Below are 20696 nucleotides of genomic sequence, written 5' to 3' on the forward strand. Positions count from 1 at the left end.
CGCGTTAGGATTCTGTCTGTAACGCCATCTGGAAAGTGCAAAATTTAGATATTCTTTTCTCACTCTGATTGAAGATTCAAATTGCGAAGAATAAAAATAAATTATAATTTATAGACTATATTTTCCATGACTAAATAAAAATGTAGGCACGAGAGGGCGCTAGTCAATTCCCTGAGTTTGAGAAGTATTAAAAACTTCACGGTGTTAGCGTTTAATATTTTCATAGTTCCTAATTACTTCAATGCGTTATTGCGTTCTTGATAACACGAAGAGGAAGTGTCATTTTTGAGAACCATGAAAGCGAAGTTGAATAGAATAGACCTTTCTATAAAATACTACTTCTGTGGTTATCTACTTTTGTATATAGAGAGGCTGATGGTTTGGCCCAATTTTTCATGAACCAGGGCCGCTCATGATTATCTTTTATCTGGCCACCACGCAACAATGGTTGGCTGGTTAATCAAGCTAAATAAATTAATATGTTTAGCCCGTATAAGGACGGAACATAAGCCAATTTCTTAAAACCAAAGAATAATGAGAGAACTTTGCCAGTCCTACAGCAATAGCTTTAAGGTCTTTGCCAGGGGTTGGCCGGCTTAGCTCGGATTTTATAGAATGGCCTATTCCGGGCAATCAACGGCTTCAATAAATGCATAAGTAACATAAGTATGCCGTTACGTTCATAACTTTAATCAAATCATGATCTATTTATAAAAAGATTGCGTAACTTCCAACGAGTGACGAAATACACGTCATCAACTTTTTTGATGGAAAGGAAGTTTGGGAAGTTCCGTTTCAATGTGTCGTGCCGAGCACAGTTTATATCCTGCTTCCCGATCACCAGATTCCGTTAACCTTGGACCATGATTAAACGATTACATTTAAAAAATACAAGAACACGTAAATTTTAACTCGATCCACTTGGGGTTAATTTTCATGTCGACGCAATAATGTATGATTTTCTTCCACAAGTAACATGTATAATTTTTAAAACTATATATTTTTGGAAATCTTTAAACTTTTTCTAATATCATGTACTAAGTACAAACTGTGTGTTAACTTGCTGATACAACCCTGTATTGTTTTAATGCACATTAAACCACTTTTTCATTTCATCAATATCAATTTTATTAATAATATCAATATCAATATCAATTTTATTAATAATATTAATATCAATTAATTTTAAAATTAGTATTAATATCAATTAATGTTAAAATTAGTATTAATATCAATTAATGTTAAAATTAGTATTAATATCAATTAATGTTAAAATTAGTATTAATATCAATTAATGTTAAAATTGGTATTAATATCAATTAATTTCAAAATTGGTAGTAATATCAATTAATTTCAAAATTGGTATTAATATCAATTAATTTCAAAATTGGTATTAATATCAATTAATGTTACAATTGATATTAATATTAATTAATGTTAGATTAATGTTAAATTGATATTCATATTAATTAATGCGAGATTAATTAATTAATGTTAGATTAATGTTAAATTGATATTCATATTAATTAATGCGAGATTAATTAATTAATGTTAGATTACTGTTAAATTGATATTCATATTAATTAATGCGAGATTAATTAATTAATGCGAGATTAATTAATTAATGCGAGATTAATTAATTAATGCGAGATTAATTAATTAATGCGAGATTAATTAATTAATGCGAGATTAATTAATTAATGCGAGATTAATTAATTAATGCGAGATTAATTAATTAATGCGAGATTAATTAATTAATGCGAGATTAATTAATTAATGCGAGATTAATTAATTAATGCGAGATTAATTAATTAATGCGAGATTAATTAATTAATGCGAGATTAATTAATTAATGCGAGATTAATTAATTAATGCGAGATTAATTAATTAATGCGAGATTAATTAATTAATGCGAGATTAATTAATTAATGCGAGATTAATTAATTAATGCGAGATTAATTAATTAATGCGAGATTAATTAATTAATGCGAGATTAATTAATTAATGCGAGATTAATTAATTAATGCGAGATTAATTAATTAATGCGAGATTAATTAATTAATGCGAGATTAATTAATTAATTTAAAGTATGAATTGCTACCCCTTCGGGTAAATTGTATTTGTTGTTATTGATATTCAACAAAGGAGTAGGTGCTTACCCGGGGTTGCCACACGTCAGGGAAAACAAAGAAATCAGGGAAAAGTCAAGGAATTTAAAAATGGGCGTAAAAAGTCAGGGAAAGGTCAGGGAAAGGTGAGGGTATTTTAAGTATTGGTAAAAAGTGGGAAAAGTCAGGGAATTCGGTTTTTTTAAGGTAATTTTATTCTAGATATATGGCAAATTATGTTATTATTATTTAGATCCTAGAAAGGTTTTTTACGTTGAAATAACTTTTGTACTTAAATATAAGTTGATCAAATTTATTAACTTCTATAAGTGTGAAAGTTAACAAGCCAAAATATACCTCTCCTCGGAAGAATTGTCCCTAGTGGTATTAATTTCTCGAGATAACCCTTAAAGATATATCTCCGCAATTTAGAGTTATTTGTTAAAAATGTTATCCCAGTTCTATCCCGCCCGGTATAAATTTTTAATTTTAATAATTGAGACGAAACGACCAATTTTAATTTATTCAGAATATCATAAGTTAAGTAGTTACAACAGTGAGTTAGACGTAGTATAACAATGAACAATTGAATTAAACCCTTTTTACAGTACACGTTTGTCAGGTGAATATAATACAAAGCAAATTTTAATGAAAGAAATAGCTACAGAGGGTATTATAACGACCGTTCGCTTTTTGGTTTATAATTTTAACGGAATCGGGCCGATTTTAATTAAACGATAGTTATCGAAATTTTGTTAAAATAATATTCCCTAAGGCCGCGCGATAAATTTACGAGAATAATTTCCCGTCGCCGTTATATCGCAAATTCAGTTGATTCGGGATTGCCAGAACTTTAATGTTGTGGGCGAGTGATTAGAAATAAAATGGCAACCAGAATTATGCAAAATTGTAATTGTTTATTTTTATTAAGAACAGTCTACGTAACGTTCTAGATTTAACTTTCATCAATAACCCAACAATATATATCCCTCCTACGTAATTGTGCAGAACTGGTACTCAAGTGTCCAAGACTAGATTTGTCTTAGTTCATCGTGATTTAAAAATAAACCAAAACACACTTACACTTAAGTAAATATCATAAATTATACTGAGTAATTTTAACTAAATTCAAACTACCTAACTATAAACTCTGTCTTAATTAACAGCTGAGAGCTGTTCGCTACTAATATCTTCCAATCTACTTAATTAGCCTCACAGGTTGAGTTGATAATTTCAAGGGTATAATTAGGTTATTCCAATTCAAAAAATAAAAACAATCAATTTTATCTTACAGCTGACTTGAGTTAGTTCACAATTACTTTAACACTTTCAGTCTTAAACACGCACTGTTCATACACTTAGTCCATTCGCTCACGTTCCAAACGCGAAACACAATTAAACTCTTTCCTTGACCGAAGACCGAACATACTAATTAAAACCGCAAAGTTACCTCATAACTTTTGACCGTCACCAGGACCCCGTCCTGTAGTAGTTCGTCTGACCGCCAAGAACCAAGATAGACTAATCTTCCATATTGACGGCAACGGCTTTATATACGTTTGTTTGATGTTTTTTAGAACCGTCAAGATTTGACTAAAGTTCGAAAAATTGAAAAGATTATATTTTTTACCCGGTTTGATTGATAGTTCTCCACACGGTGGCGCTATATTATTAGTTTTATATAGTTTCCGCGGGAGTTTTGAATAATTATCCTTTTTCTAAGCGTTATTAAAAGGTAAAAACCCGCCTTATCATGATGGTTTCTTTACTTTTTATATTCCTAAAGGAAGTCAATGGCTCGGCGGTAAACTATCTGCATTGAAACGATGCGACCCGAGTTCAATTCCTGAACACGATCAAATAAAGTAAAATACTCAGATATTTAATTAAATATAATATTAATATAATTTATAGATATAATCAAGAATGTATTTATTTATTCTCAGGGAGAATGAGTATGTCGAGACGATCGAAGGACACGTTGAGGCCCTAACCCCCTCACGCTAAGGGGGGAGGGGGGAAGAAAAAGGTGGCGGTCTTATTTTTTGCGTCCTCGCAGCAGCGTTAATCGCGTCGAAAAACGTAATTTTTAAGAACCAATGAGATTGCAGTATTATTTGATTTTATTAAAGTGGAGGAGCATACCGGGGGGCACAACGGGTGGAATTAGAGAAACGCTAAAAATAATCTCAACATATTCATTCTCCCTGAGAATAAATAAATACATTCTTGATATAATATTAATATAAGATTAATATAATTTATAAATATTTAATTAAATATAAGATTAATATAATTTATAAATATTTCATTAAATATAAGATTAATATAATTTATAAATATTTAAAATGATGTAGAATAAATTATAGTACCTAACGTTATAACTTTGTAAATGACATTCGCCAAAGCTGTTTTTTAGAAAAACACCGTAACTTAACAAGCGTTGGTGGCTGAGTGGTTAGAGTACCCGGGTTCGATTCCCGGCCGCCGCCAATAATTCGCAAATTGATACTAAGACGAATACCGTGAACAATTGGTGGAAACCCTGCCATTGGACGTTGAGAGGTAGCATTACACTCAGCACTCGGTCCGTCCCAAAGTCATTAAGAAGAAGTTGGAGAGAAAACGCCCATATAAACACAACATACTCAACATCCACAACCATCATAACACAGACACACCACAATCTCTACACCCACAGCCGACATAACACGAACTCAACACGAACTCAACATGCACAACCATCAAAACACAACCACGACAAACGCAACACTCACAACCGTCATAACACGAACTCATCATTCACAACCTACGCATAAACATCACAAAAACGTAATACACCAAACCGTCACGACGGTGAGCGAAAAAACACCAAATGAATACGTTAACGCTCACCGTCACACGGTAGTTTTTCCAACCCTTCGAGAAGCTGCGCACGCAGGGATCTCGAGAAACTGCGTACGCAATGATTAACCTTTGCACGAATAATGCGAAGGCGTTCGCCGGACACACAGACAGACGGACAGACTTTGTCCCCTCGGAGAGGTAAAAACTGTCTAATTTTAACCGTAAAAAGTCAGGGAAAATAACTTAAAATGGGCAGGGAAATCAGGGAATAGTCAGGGAATTTGAATCTGATAATATTGTGGCAACCCTGTTACTTTTAGAATATCTAAAAATCTTCTCAACATAGTCATTATCCTAATGTCGAAATAAACCCATTATTGTCACCAAATTAATGGGTTGTGTGTTAGCAAAATATTTTGCGATTTAGTTTCTACTCCCTTTGAAAAAGTACCGGCTTAAGGCTAGTTCCCACTTGGCGAATTTTCGAGACGAATAAAATTTTCGCACAACGAAAAAAGATGCGGTTTTTCGGTCGCTGGGGAAGCGGTTCTCACTTTAGCGCGAAAATTTAAAAATGCTGAAAACAACTCGTGCGGGTTTTTAGTAATGTTTTAGGCCTAACATAAAACATCAGTTCAAAATGAACCAAATGGATGTTCCTGTTGATAATTTCAATATATAAACGATTCTATTCGTGAGATAATTACCTTTACTTCAGAATCTTGGTCAAGTTGGCTTAGCCGCTTTTCTAAAGACCTAGGCTTAATACGTGACGGACGGAAGCGGAATAGATCGAGGGAACGCGTTTTCTGATTGGCTGAAGCTTTTTATCGCCAAGGTGTGGACGTCAAAAAATAGAACATTCGCTAGATACCGCGGAGAAGCGACTTTAGTGGCGAATTTGAAAAAAACGCAAATTTTATTCGCGAGCGTTAATTTTCAGCGCGAAAATTGGTTTTTTCGCTAAGTGGGAACTAGGCTTTAAGCTGGGTTTCCACTGAGCGAAAATCGCGCGAATTTCGCAAAATTTTGCGGAAAGCTTATTTCGTTTTCGCTTTATTCCGCGAATTTCGCGTTTCGTTGACTCGGATACTATTTCTGTTTTTGCGATGGTTTTCAGCGCGATTTTTTTTTCTCACACTTCAACCGACCAATCACAGAGTAGCTGAGGTTCTGTCATTTTTTTTTAATAAAAACAGGTTTGCCAATAAATATTGTAAATAGTTTTGAAGTTTTGGACGTTGTAATTTTCAGATTTAAAGTGATTTGAATATGGATTGAGAAAAATTGTCATCAACTCGTACCTACTGGTTGAAGAAATAGTCCTTTAAATAAAAGATCATTCATAGGCGATTATAGAGTTTGTGCTGCTGCGACTGAACATAAACTGGTTTGTCTATGGTTTCTCTTTATACAGCCAAAGCTGATAATTTTTCATCCATAGATCTGGCAGCATTTTACAACAGGGGTCAAGACAGTCAGAGAGGGGTTTATTTAAGCGCCTATTAGGAAATATCCCTATCTTTGGGATAAGTGACACAACAATTACTAAGAAAACCGCATGAGAGAAACTTAAACTCTCATCCATCTTGAACCACATGAGAGATGATTCAGAGGAAGCAGTAGCAGACAGCAGTGAAGCACCCTGTGACCACGTGACCTCTCCGTCTTTTTTTAATCCCGCGTTCAGTGGAAACCCAATCGCGAAATTCAATTTTGAAAATTCGAATTTTCTGCTTTTTGTTTTTCCACAAAATAAATCGCTGTCAAATTTCGCTCAATGGAAACCCAGCTTTAAACGCACACTCGCCAGCTGAAAATTTCTTAAGCCTGGATATCGTCGCTATAAACAAGATGTCACAGACATTTCGGCACGCACAATCCCCCGATGTGTTAAGTATATTTGAAATATTAAAGTTACTTTAAAAAAATTCAATAATCCTGTACATTAACTTAATAAGCACACTATAACAACCTAGGGTGATTTTCTCCCTAAAGGAGCGCTTTTCAAATTTAAACTCATTAAGCATTAAAAATCTAAGAGTTACTTTATCACAAAGAATAATAACTTACAAATTTTTCTCAATCACCCTGTCCATTATATAGAGACAATACAACAAACAACAACAATCAGCTAGGCTAATACCAACTGCACCACCCTAGGCCCCAAGTCATCTAGCGACTTTTAATGCCTTTAAATCAGGTGGCCGAATTATAATAACTGGTGGCAAGCCAATCAAAATCACCCTATACACTTACTTGAATGAATATTTAGTAGAATTTCTAAATGTATGTGCTTCTTTTGCCATAAGTTAAATAAACATTTTTGGTGAACTTCAAACTAAGGCTTGATGAGGAGTCGTGCCGAGTTGTAGGAACAGCGCTTCGTCATTTGTTTTTTGCGCGTTTTTACCGCTGTAGGTATGTCGTCATTTCTACGTCACTCCACCGTTTCAGTTTCAAAACCAAACCAATGGCCAAAGTTTAAAAAGATATTTTCCGTTGAAACTACGATTAATTAGAACAAATGTATTTATACTAACTCTAAGATTAAGCGTTATTATTTTTAAAGTAATCTCCAGTTCTTGTTGGTGTTAATACAAAGGAAAGGAAGTTGAACATGAACAACTTCCCGTATTGGCTTAAATACTAGCCTCATTTAGAATTGATAGCATTCGTCCATTTTAAATAATTAAAACCTTTATTATATATTCATATATGAAGACGTGTCTAATTGTGCCCTATGTTGAGACGGTTGAGAAAATTTATGACATTTTAAACCCGACTCGAACAGGACCGATAAAATTGAAACAGGGCCCTACTCGAACAGGACCGATAAAATTGAAACCGGCCCGACTCGAACAGGACCGATAAAATTGAAACCGGGCCCGACTCGAACAGGACCGTAAAAATTGAAACCGGCCCGACTCGAAAAACTTGCAGTTTTTTTATACGCTTGTACCAAAAGTGATATAATTACCAAAAGTGTGACAATCCCTGTACTTTCGTATGCTAAAGGTTTAGTGAATGCTCGACTCGAGATCGAACACATAAAAGACTATTTATTGTCGCCTTTCTGGATCTTTTTTTAGTCTATGGCATTATATCGTAGGTAGATGGCGATAGCATCTCCACAAAACGACGAAAAATCTAAAAATATACTAACTTTGACCACTGCTACGTAGTTCGTCCATTCCTCACTGCGAGGCGTTATTTTATGGTTTTACCAGTGCAACTTAGTTCCTCCGTTCCTCACTACGAGGCGTTATTTGATGGTCTTAACTTCCTTCCCTCCCTCCCAACTTGTATATCACTCGTAACATTCATTAAGAAATAGGTCCGATTGACACACTTTTGGTAATTATGTCACTTTTGCTTGTACTAAATGCTAGAGTGGTCTCCAAGATCCAAATTTTGTCAGTTAATGGCGCGTGGAGCTCTTTGAGAAACGGTTAAAAATTAGTGACGTGCTAAGAGTATGATTAACACGTGATAAAGATTGGCTTTCTATATGTAGAGATTTGTTGTTGCGAATAAAATATAAACTAATACATCACTAATATATAAAAAGTCTGACCCGACCTGGTCAGTTTTATTTAAATAGCCCGACCCGACCCGACCCGTTTAAAAAAAAAGCCCGACCGGGCCCGGCCCGAAAAAAAAAAATAAATGGAAACCGACCCGACCCGTCAAAAACTCATCTCTACTTCCGACGTCATTGAAACTCCCGCCGGTGACATTTTATTCCCCCCCCCCATTCGAAATGGAGGGGGGGGGTGGAATTCGACCATGACGCCCGCGAATCGTGTCTCAACATATACATTATCCCAAAATATAACTAAATACATTCTTGCTAATACATTTCGTAACTCTTTTAAGAATTGTTGAGCGATAAGAGTTGAGAAAATAAAGCTATTTCAATCTAATCAGGAGTTTGAAACACTTCCTTAGATAAAAACAATGCCTAATTAAATTGTAGTACTTTATTAATCTTTCTATAATAACAATTATCGAATTTCCAAGTAAATTCGTTACAGGAAATGGAGCTGTTAATAATAAAACTCCCGTTAAAATTAAACTATTATTCACAATTTGTCGAAGTGGTGTGAGGCAGGATGGCATTTCAACCGGAGTTACTATTAGCAGTGACGCTTCTGTCAACTATTTTTCTCAATGGTAAGAGTAAACCATAATTAATAAATTAAATTCTTTGCGGTTGGTTTTTCACCTGGGTAAAAATGGCGTTTTTGCCCCAGTGAAAACAACCTTAAGACCTAGGTGTAATTTCAAAATCGGTTAGTTAACTGTGACGGAATGACGACGACGATGCCACCCTCAGGATGTCCCGAAGGATACAGACCATTCAGTCAGTACTGATAAAGTAATTAACGTTTCAATAATTCGTTCTAAATAGCGTGATATATCGCAGAAACAAAGTGCTACAAAATCTACAGCAACTACTTCGAGGGAGTGGGCTTAAAATCCTTCGAAGGGGCCAAATCCTTTTGCCAAAATGAAAGGGCCGATTTAGCTTCCATCCACTCCAAAGAAGAACAGGGTACAACACATTTAGCTGCCACAATATTATAATAACACACCGTTCACTGTATTTTATTCTCATTAGATTTCCTGACGGCGTATTTGGGCGAACCATCAGTGAAGAATCTCGTGTGGATTGGGCTCAAGAAAAATTCCGAATTGAGCTCAATTGGCGAAAAATGGATCGACGGATCAGATGATAAGCTTTTCAGGAATTTTGCGCTGGGCGAACCAAACGGGGTAGAAGTATTCAATTATCTATTGATGGTGGAAATTGAAATTAAATTTGTTGCCGTTGACAGGGAGCGAGTGAAAGTTGTTTCCACTTGCAGTCAGGGGAAAACGTGGCTGGCATGTGGAACGACGTGAGTTGCTCAGTCCAGATAGGATTCATTTGCCAAACAGATCGAAGTTAGACCTGGGACATATCCATCATATGCCATACAATAAGTAACATAATAAACATAAGTATGACACAACGATTTCGGAGAATGATAGTATACCGCGGAGTAATTTAGTAATCGCAAGTTTAGGAAGAGAAAGACTAAATTACTCCAAGGTTAGTTAGTAACAAATCGAGTTATTATAATTGTAAAATTATTTTCTATTCCATAATTCATCATTCTTGGCCTAAGTGTATGTTACTTTTAGCAGAAGTCCATAATATATATCTTACGGTAGAAGTATATCCATCTGGACCAGTAAAATGAAACACGTACTTTCGCAGTCTAAACGCGGATTCCATTGAGCGAGAATTTCCCGCATCACGGGCCAAAATCTACCCTAACCATTTAAATGAATAATATTACACGGCGTAGGAACATGTTCTAGTTAATGGTTCGTTTTCATGATGTAATAGCATATGCAACATAATCACTCATAAGTATGCCATAAAAGCATTTTCGTTAATGAAACCTTGTTCACGGGATATGACGAAATACGCGTCATCAACTTTACTGATTAGAAACGGAAGTTAGTGAGAATTCCTCGCGCGTTTCTGGCTTTGCCCATGTCAAGTTTAGCTCGTGCTTCACGATCACATGATATCATTTCCATGGTAACCTTTTCAATAGCGCAAGGATTATAAGCATTTTTGCATTTTTGGGTCCGCTCAATGTATGTTCCGCGTGAAACAAGGTCTCATTGAATTTTTTTCAATGGAAATATTATACAGAGGCATACTTATGAGTAATTATGTTACATATGGTAATAGTTATAGAAAGACACTATAGACACTTAAACCCGCCTTCCCAATCGACCGCCATTACCTTACAGTCTACGGGGAGGGTGATGATTAAACCGGTTTTGGGGGGATAAAATTTCTGCGGTAGAGGCAGTGGCGTAACTAGGAACTCCGGGGCCCCCCAGCGAAAAACCACTCGGGGTCGTTTTAAATAGCACCGATTTTAATCATAAACGTTTCGGGGCCCCTAGTTCTCGGGGCCCCCCCGCGCCGCGGGGTCTGCGGGGGCGCTATTTACGCCACTGGGTAGAGGGCTTGCTCGTTGGTTGTCTGTACGATAATGGCGGCGCCCAGTAAACGTTTCTAAAAAGAGTGTATACGATTAATTTCGGCCTGTACTATGTTACAATGCGTAGGAGGGTGGTGGAAATCCCTTCATGCCACGCGAGCCAAAAGCTCCCTACACTAACTAATACCGTTAACCTCGACACGTACGATTCACGATTTATAATTTTCATGATCGCTTGAGCTGAAATCGTGCATCGAAATTTGATATGAATTCCGTTTCACTCGCCGATCTAAACGAATCGGATATTTTCCCCTTGCGCGTTGCTAAAACTTAAGTTTATAAGATTACATGATAAAGAACAACCAATCAGGAGATGGAAAATACGATTGTTAATTCAGACACTTTAATATTTATTAAATATTTTTGGAGGATATCAAAGGGTAAAAATTAAAAAAACAGTTATATTAATTTTTAAATGCTTAGATCGAAATTAAAATTATTAGAACATAATTAAACTAATTGGTTCGACACAATTAAATTTATTATATCGTAATTAAAATTAATAATTGTTTGAAATCGTAATTAAGTAATTCAAATAATCAGTTGATACTGAAAATAATTAGATCGCCAAAAATTAACAAATGATAATTGAAATTAACAGTTTATATTAGTAAAAAATATTATAAAAATTAACAGTTAATAATGATTTAAATGATTATGATGAAAATAATAAATTAATGACTAAAATTATGAAATAATACTTAAAACGAAACCGATAATTAAGATTACATTGTGATTGAAATCAGAAATTAATATTTTTAAGCTTTAGATAATAAGTAAAATGAACAATAGTTGATTTTATAAAATAAAAAGTGGTCTTGCGCAACTTGTTAAAATGTTGCTCTTACGTCACAAGACACAGCTTTATTAGTATATTTTGCGCACGAGCGATTTGCACGCGCGCTAAAAAAAACCTATATTCCTGGCGACTGTAGCGCGCGCTCGTAGCCTTGTGAAAGTAAGAGACTGTGACGTAAGAGCAACATTTAAACAAGAAGGCCACGTTACTTTATAAAAAGAACTATTGATTAAAAATGGATAGTTGATTTGATTGTTGTTTAAAATAATAAAAATTAATAAAAATGATTAGATCGTTATTAAAATGAACAATCGCCAATAAATATTATTAGATTGAAATTAACATCTCTAAATTGTTTAATTGGTTTTTATATTTGGGTAGTGTTGTTAATTTTCCGGAAAAATAAAATGCGGAAAATGTTTCGCAAATCGGAAAAATAAAAAATTGAAACTTAAACTACTTTTTAAGAGTTTTCAATATTTTAAACTTTTTATCGAGAAAAAATGTCTAATATCAGTAAACATACTACGAAACATTAATAGTGTGACATTGTTAATCAGTTTAAACTAGTCTAGAGGTTTAGTTTTACTTTTAGATTCGAAAAAATGAGGCGAAAATGCCGCTTTATTTAAATTTGCAAACAATATATTATAGATTAATCATGGATTGAAATCTAATAATAATAATAATAATAATAATCGGCTAGGCTAATACCCACGGCACCACCATAGGCCCAAGTCATCAAGCGACTTTTAAAGCCTTTAACTTAGGTAGCCGGGTTTTTTATATTTTTCGGAAAATACGGAAAATGTTCCGGAAAAAAGCCTCGGTCATTTTCCGGAAAATTTTCCGTGGAAACTTAATTTGGTTTGGATAAAATAAGGAAATAAAATCTGAGTTCACATAAAGAAATGAAAATATTATAATAAAAATAAGCTATTTAAATATTGTACAGAGACATTAGCCTCGAACATCGCCTTGATAACCCAAAGTAAAAAGCGCTTGACACTTTCTTGAAAATAGGAAAGCTAAAGGTTGAAGCGGAAATTGGAAACTTAACCAGTACTTGTCACGCGACCATGAAAACTGGCCTTGAGCGACGTCATGAAACAAACAAATAATAAAAGAAATAAGAAGCGTCATATTTATGTTCATTATGTTACTTAAAATCATACTCATGGATATATTGATTCTCAGTTGGTGATATTGAAGACGTGCCATTACGGCAAGATGGACGATGTCCAGAAGGATTCAAATATTACAGGGACACGTGCTACCGTCTCGAACTAAGCGAAGCCGACTTCTGGAGTGCCGAGGACAAATGCGAAAAAGACTACGACGGTCATTTGACGTCCATTCGGGACAATTACGACGAGGCTTTCTTGACCATCTTGACTCTTGATGCGGGGAAGAATGTTTGGCTGGGATTTTCCGATCACGTCAACGATTTGGTAACTATTGGTTAAGACCAGAAATGGGAATTTTGTAGTTGCACGAGACACGTTATTACAGATGAAAGGGATGTTCAGGTGGACGGATGGCAGTCACATCTACCACACTAATTGGATTCAATTAGGACAACCCGCCAGTGAGTCAGGAGAAAGATGCGTCGCCGATTCACCCAAAGGAGCTGGTTGGACTGTGGAAGACTGCGCCACAAAACTCCCTTTCGTCTGCTCCAAACGACTAGGTATATACTACAGTGGTTAAACGGACCATTTATGACCACAAATCCACTGTTATTTTCCTATTTCAGGGCAAACCGGTGATTTGGGGGAAACTCACATCGGTACTTGTCCTAATGGCTGGATAGACGTACACAATAAATACTGTTATTTCTTGGAAACAAGGAACGATAGGAGTTACTCCTCAGCTATCTACGACTGCTCCAGAAAAGGTAAGAAAATCATAATACATTCCGAAATATTTCATAGTATACTTAAAACACGTGAACAATAGCACCGAATGGAACGCTGGCGATGTTCGAATCGGCACACGACCTTCTATTACTACGACCTGCCCTGTCCAAATATCTAACATCGGAATTTCTGATTGGAATCAAACAATCCTCGAACAGTAATAATAACTAAAGCTGAGTTCACACCCGACGGAAAGTATATTGGAATCATTTTGAAAACGCCAAACAAAACATTTTTTCCAATCCATTGATCACTGACACCAAACATGACGTGGCTAATTTTCCGTCCAGTGTGAAATCAGTAACTTAACCCAAGAGCATAATTACATATCCCACATTATCTTCACGTTATATCTTCGCAGATTATTACAATTTCGAATTCATAAACCAAAAAACAGCGATTTATTTGCCATGGGCTAGTGGCGAGCCCAACAATTTGAAACGCGAAAGTTGCGTCGAAGTCAACGCTCGAACTCTACAGTACAACAACTACGATTGCCGCCACGATAGATATTACATTTGTCAAACCAATAAAGGTAGGTATTATTATTATTATTATTAATGTACCACGTAAAAACTAACTTTATTCGAATTGCACTGATTTTAGTTATCCATCAAACGATACAGAACGGTAGGTTCTCCACTGCGACGGGCGTTGCCATGGTTACTCAGGGGGATCAAATACTTCACACGGTTTTTACTTCCGAGACGATGGACACCGGCACTTTCGCGATGATCACGAGTACTAACTCGGAGATGACGTCGAAAACTGCCACAATGACCACACATTCCGCTAGAATCTTTACAGATCCCCCTCGAGCCACATCCACCACTACCTCCTCCAGAATCTCCACCTTTTTTAGGAGCCACAGTAAACTATACTTCTTATACGTTCCAAAAGCTCCCAGTCCACAGAGCAACGCCCTATAGCATTTTTAAATTAAAATTCGGTTATAAATGTAATGAGTAAAGTAAATATTGTTACAGAGGACATGGCTCATCGGGTTTCCGAAGACAACGGCAAGGAAGACAAAGGCTTGAGCCAAGAAGCGGTGGCTTTGATCGGGGTTGGCGTGGTCCTCGTGGCGTTAGGATTGATAACGACCACCTATTTTGTCTATAGACGAAGAATGTTTTACGAAAAAGCTAACGACGGAATTCTTAGATTCCAAAATGTGGCCGAATAAAAACAAGAAGAAGTTTTAAATCATCCATTGTTTTACATCAGATAAACATTCATATCTAGATTTAGTTTTCGTAATAAGCTAGTAAACTAACTCTTATACCCAGGCGACGAGGATGGCGTGTCTGGGTATAATAATCCAAATAATTTAACGTTAGTGAACTGGTCTTTTTTAGGTTATTTACTCGCTATATAACATATATACATAAAATTGTCTCTTGTTCGTCTTTTTGTTAATATAATGGTTTCCAAGTTTACAGGTTTATTGGCTGTCATAGCAACTACACTCTTTTGAAACAGAGTGGCTCCTTTCGGAGCGAAGCAGCGCGAAATTTAAAAGATCAGTGTAATACAAAATAAAATCAATGGGAATGAGAATGAAGTGGTATACCATAAAAAATTATAAGTCCTAGAATCAATATCAGTAGAATGGTAGATTACAAGCCTATGAATTGCATATCTAAACTCATAAAACTTTACAAGACACATACCACAGATTTCATAAAGTATATCTCCGTTCTCATACATAACATCTTTAAATATCACAATCTGAACGAGACAACCCAAGTCTCCTATATTGTAACCGAATTTACTTCGGATTAAAAGTTCTCTATCCCACGCTTCTTTTTTTTTGCATCCAACCAAAATGTGAGCCACCATGCTATGTTCCCAGGGTTCACCAGTCAAGTTAAATAATGATTTCAAGAGGTTGTTTTTATTGGCTTCCATCCATAGGTCAACGCCAAGAGCTGGGCTTGAGCTCACCTCACTGAATTCGTATATGAGCTAACGGTTGGTCTCGGACTCACCTTGGTCTGACCAATTGTTGGCCAGGTCTCGGGCTCGAGCTCGCAATCTAAATTTCCCCGCCGATGTGAGGTATCGAGCTCAGTTGATTTAAAACCTACAAACCGTCTCTGGTTCGGACTCACAGTTGTTATAAATATATCGGCAGTGTCGGGCTCACGCTCACTGTATTTACAAATCGATGGGTGGTCACTGGCTCGGGCTCGCAACAATTACAATTCGACATGTGATCTCGGGCTCGGGCTCACTATAGTTACTTACAAATAATATGGTGGCCTCGAGCTCTGTCTCACTATGTTTTAAAACTACAAAGGCTCAAACTCAATTTTTCGTCGCACAATTTATTTATCAAATAGCCCAATTAGAGTTTTTGAGCTCCATTCCGGCATCACTGGCACACCTGGAAGAGTGTCGGAGGCCGTCAGGCAGCACTCCGCCCAGGAATCCAGACGGCGCTGGCCGCGCCAGCTTCTGACGCTTTTTTTTTTCAAAATAAATTTCGAACGTAGGCTTATGGCTAAACAATATCGCGAATTGGAAAGAGATCGAGCTCATCCTCAGATACGAAAACAGTATTCAAATCGGCCTCAGGCTCAATCGTTATCGTGAGTTGAGTTCGGGCTCTACTCAGAATGAAATCTACTAAAATCAGTCTCGAGCTTGGGCTCAAGTATTATATCGAGCTCAAGGTTGAGCTCTTAGTACGTTAATTTTTAATACGGGCTCGGGCTCGAGCTACAAGTAATGTGAATCATGAAATGGGTTCAAGCTTGAGCTCGAAGTAATTTGTATTTTAACCGGGGCTCAAGCTCGGGCTCAATAGTTACAATATGAGTTCCACAATACATCATCTCGGGCTCGGTTTTAACGTGAAAACTCGGTCTCGTCTCAAGCTCAAAATATTTATTTAAAAATACCTGAGCCCGTTGACCTATACTTCCATCAAAATTCCTATATGCTCATCCACATCCAGCTCCGTTTGCATCAAGACAACGCAGTATATTCTCCCTATCTGTGTCGCACAATGTTCATTCGGGGCTAAATGAAACCAGCTCAGATAATCTACCACCAGTGTGTCAGAATTTATAGCCCGGTGTACCTAGTAACAAAGACCATACCACCGGAGGCCTATCATCATAGTGCCCTACGCCAGCGTCCACCTAGCCCGGACAGGTAACAAATCCAGCATGGGTAGCAGAACCCTACTACTGATGGTCTCACCTTTGACGCAAGCCACTCAACCCAGCAGAAGGTGCAGCAATGGGTGGACCAATCCCCATTCGCACACAGCAGTGGGATTTAGAATGGATGCTCTAGCAACTCCAGCCGACACCCTACCTACGTAGGTAAGGAGCCAAGCCCTTTGGAGAGAGCTCCTAAAGGGGAACGACGAGCACACAGCAGCCCAAGTAACCCGGCATAGCTGGCAGCGGAGATCCCGGTGGGCCCCAAAAGGCCGGAAAACAGGACCGCCGTGCCCGCATATGTAGGCCCGCCGCCCCACAGCAGGCTACCCAATCCGCCGAGGCGGCCAGCTTGCCTGGACCCTCTCCGTTAGCCTGAACCGAAGTTCAGTATCCAGCCCTAACCTGACCGAAGTCGGAGGTGGAGATAGGACCATTTGATCAGAGCTAACATCTCCCAGTGCGCCACCGCCCTTATGGGTTACAAGAGCCGGATCCCGACTCCCCGGTAAAGCCACCAGTTATTGCACACTCTAACCCATTTAGGGCCAATATAATCTACCACCAGTCCCCGTTCAAGCCTGAAAGAATACCCCACTCGCGTAATTATTTCTATAAAATTCCACTACTCCTGCTTAAGTTTTCGACCTATACCATTACTAACTATTTTTTTCCTTCACTTGGCCCCTCCACAACCTTTCTGCAGCCGGCCTTAGCTCTCTATCCACGAAGGTCAACCATTCTCTATAGTTAGAAGAAGTCCCTGACTAGTCTTATCCAACTGAGCCGCCCTATTGGGTGTCGGAGTGGTTAGCACTTTCGCCTCGCAGCAAGAGGAGCCGGGTTCGATCCCAGCTTGTGGCACTGGGTGAAAACTCGGAACAACTCCTTCTGCGTTGAGTTTGCAAGTTCTCTCCCCACTGGTTTAAGGGGTTTTCCCCCGAGCTCTTCGGTTTCCCCTTCCATAAAAACTTGTTGAGGGTAACGGTAATAGTTAGTGTAGGGAGCTGTTGGCTCGATCGCGTGGCATGCAGGGCTTGCCACCACCCTCCTACGCATTGTAACCCGGCCACCTGAATTAAAGGCTTCAAAAAGTCGCTTGATGACTTAGGCCTATGGTGGTGCCTTGGGTATTAGCCTAGCTGATTATTATTATTATTATTAATCCATTCAGTTTGATGTCCAATACTCTGAATAAACGTATAAACTTGCTTAACTTATCGACATTCATTAAGGATATATCAGGCATCCCAGGTATTTAACTTTACTTATACAGTCTCGGAAGGCCATGTCGGACCCCCCCAATTCAACAAAGTTTTTGCAACATCTTTCTGAGCACGTTCTACACACGCGGTTGTTTCACAGGAGGAGGACAGTAGGTAAGAAACAGAGCGTTGTGATAACTATCGACACTGAATGTGCCATTTTCATGCACTGGAATGCATCATCACTAAATTGTTCATAATCAGGTTCACCTGTCTCGTAAAGACCCCATGACAAACTGATGACTTTCAAAAGTGACGCCAGGGTGGCAGCCACCACAAAATAACAAGATACACCATAAATGAAGAATACTTAAGATAAAAATATTGACAGGGTGATCCCAATTATGCCTATCACCCTGATAAATGAGTAGCGGAATTTCGACCAATTATCGCAAATAAAATAAAACATAGCAATATTAAAGTATTGGCAACTAGATGGGCAAACCACAACGTTTTGGGTAAAATAGAGGGAAATGGGTCCATACTTTTAATAATAAAAATGTTCGAGAGAGGTAGAGTCGCTAAGACCAATAAAGACGGTTAAATTACGCGAAAAGGTAGAAAAGTCCAGAATAAAAAGGGTTTAAAAATAGCTAAACCGTAACAAATTTAAAGTTATGACAAAACTTACGAAATACTCGGACCAGTAAGAATAACATTAAAACGTGAAACTCGGACCAAATAGATCTTGGAGTCAAAAACCAATTAATATGGAAATAAAATAGCTAGAATTTCCAACGGTAGATTATTATCGCCATATTTGGAGCTCTTCAGGGAATCTGACTTGCGACAAACTACACCGAAATAACTGCATTATAGTCCATAGGTGGTTTTTATTTACTTTGGCTAAGGTATTAGCCTAGCTGAGTATTAATATTAAAATTAGACCACCTATTCTCGAATAATTCTCCATAAGATCGTTAGCTTCTGCCAAAACAATGTGAATAAATTAGTTGATTCCGACTTCTAGACATTTAATATCGGGCATATTTGAATAGTTTATCCAGCTAGAATTTGTTAATCAATTATCGGATGGCCTAGTCGACGTAAGGCCGGGCCGGACTGGCTAGTAGTTGGCCCCACCGGCTATGAGTTTGTGTTGGCCCCATATCCCAAATGTAAAATCCCCCTCTGACCAAGCTTCATTCTTGTGTAACCTTTGTACTAGTGCAGTGGCTGTTTCCTGGGGGTGTAAAATGGGGAAATTGCCCCCTTTCATGAGCTATGCTACGTTGCCCCCCCCCCCTTTGATCGGAATTTAGTCCGTCGTTATTTTCTGTCGAATGTTTTTTGGGGAGTACACCTTAGTAGAGTAGTCAAGCAATTACATGAAATGCGTGTTATAACATTTACGGGAAAACTTTTATCCCTACCTTCAGTTAGGACTCGTCCATTTATCAGGTATCGTTTTATGTGTGCGTCTAGTGTATAGCTCCTAGCAAGCGAGGCCGCCTGGGCGGGCCGGCTAGTAGTTGGCGCCACCAGGTATAAAATCGTGTTTTCCCCATTTCCGAAATTTTCCCCTTTTCCAAACCATATATTGCAGTACAACAGTTTTGTACTGAAATTGGCAAGTAAATCACAATAAATATGAAATTGATGACAATTTTATTGTTTTTATTTATTTGAATTTGTTTTGGACTAAAAGATTAACGTTATACCATATAATGCATAAGATACGCTCGTATATTACAGCTTGAGTATTTTAGACAATTCGCTTGAACTGGCGGCAATATCGTCAACAACTTTAATGGCAATCAAAGTTAAAACCTTTCTCAACGTAGAAAAAGACGAAATCTTCTAAAGGTCTTTACCCAAAGATGCAATAGATTTTTAATGATTTTCACAACTGAAAAAACTTTTTCACAAGAAACTTGTGTGCACGATAACGTTAGCACAAACTTATAAGCTAAATAAAGATATGTATAAAATTATCCGTGACCATTCAACTCGTGCAATAATTGTAAAGCACAAACTAGACATGTTTTACATTTAATTTTTTCGTCGCACTTTACAGATTCACTGAAGATATCTTCGATTTCCATAGTATGCTGTTCGTCAGGGTTTCTCTGATATTAAGAAAAGAAAATTCGAGATCTCTGGCAGTATCTGTGTTCTCTGCACAGCTCAGTCAGGTTTGTTCCCGAAAGTTCAGTCAATTTTTGAAGCTTAAGTTTATCGCAAGAAGTTTCGAAACTTGAAATATTTTTAATAAAAATTTGGATCCAACTCTCCAATGTCTTTCATCAGTTCGTCATTAAAGATAAAACGCTGTTTTACTTGTTGTATTGGCGTATCAGTGATCACGTAGAACACTTCTCGTTCGAATATCTTGGATTGTGATGCCTTAATTTGTCTTTAATCATTTGCTTTTCACAAAATATTTTCCGGAGTTATTTTAGGAAATGCGTCCACCCCTATGAACCAAAAACGTTTGATCGTCACATTCTCTGACGGACTGCCGTTTAGCCCCTGACGTCTGACGACATACTAAATCTGGTAGCAAAATGAATT

The 20696-nt window shown here is 37.3% G+C and overlaps 1 protein-coding gene across 2 annotated transcripts; it reads left to right on the plus strand.

Annotated features, from left to right (window-relative positions):
• The first annotated feature begins 9266 nt into the window (after positions 1-9266).
• Positions 9267-14955, plus strand: LOC149926728 (macrophage mannose receptor 1-like). 2 transcript variants are annotated; one of them, XM_090158910.1, is made up of 11 exons: positions 9267-9321; positions 9385-9513; positions 9580-9734; positions 9797-9905; positions 13023-13276; positions 13338-13515; positions 13582-13722; positions 13785-13901; positions 14106-14279; positions 14351-14614; positions 14731-14955. In XM_090158910.1, exons 1-11 carry the CDS (start codon positions 9270-9272, stop codon positions 14928-14930), a joined length of 1773 nt encoding a protein of 590 aa, XP_090015036.1. In that variant the 5' UTR covers positions 9267-9269; the 3' UTR covers positions 14931-14955. The 2 variants fall into 2 exon arrangements, with proteins under 2 accessions (XP_090015036.1, XP_090015037.1); XM_090158911.1 differs by having other exon boundaries at positions 14351-14374.
• The last annotated feature ends 5741 nt before the right edge of the window (positions 14956-20696 follow it).

The sequence above is a fragment of the Leiobunum rupestre genome, chromosome 9 (assembly GCF_980474605.1).
Source record: "Leiobunum rupestre chromosome 9, qqLeiRupe1.1.hap1, whole genome shotgun sequence".
Lineage (NCBI taxonomy): Eukaryota > Metazoa > Arthropoda > Arachnida > Opiliones > Sclerosomatidae > Leiobunum > Leiobunum rupestre.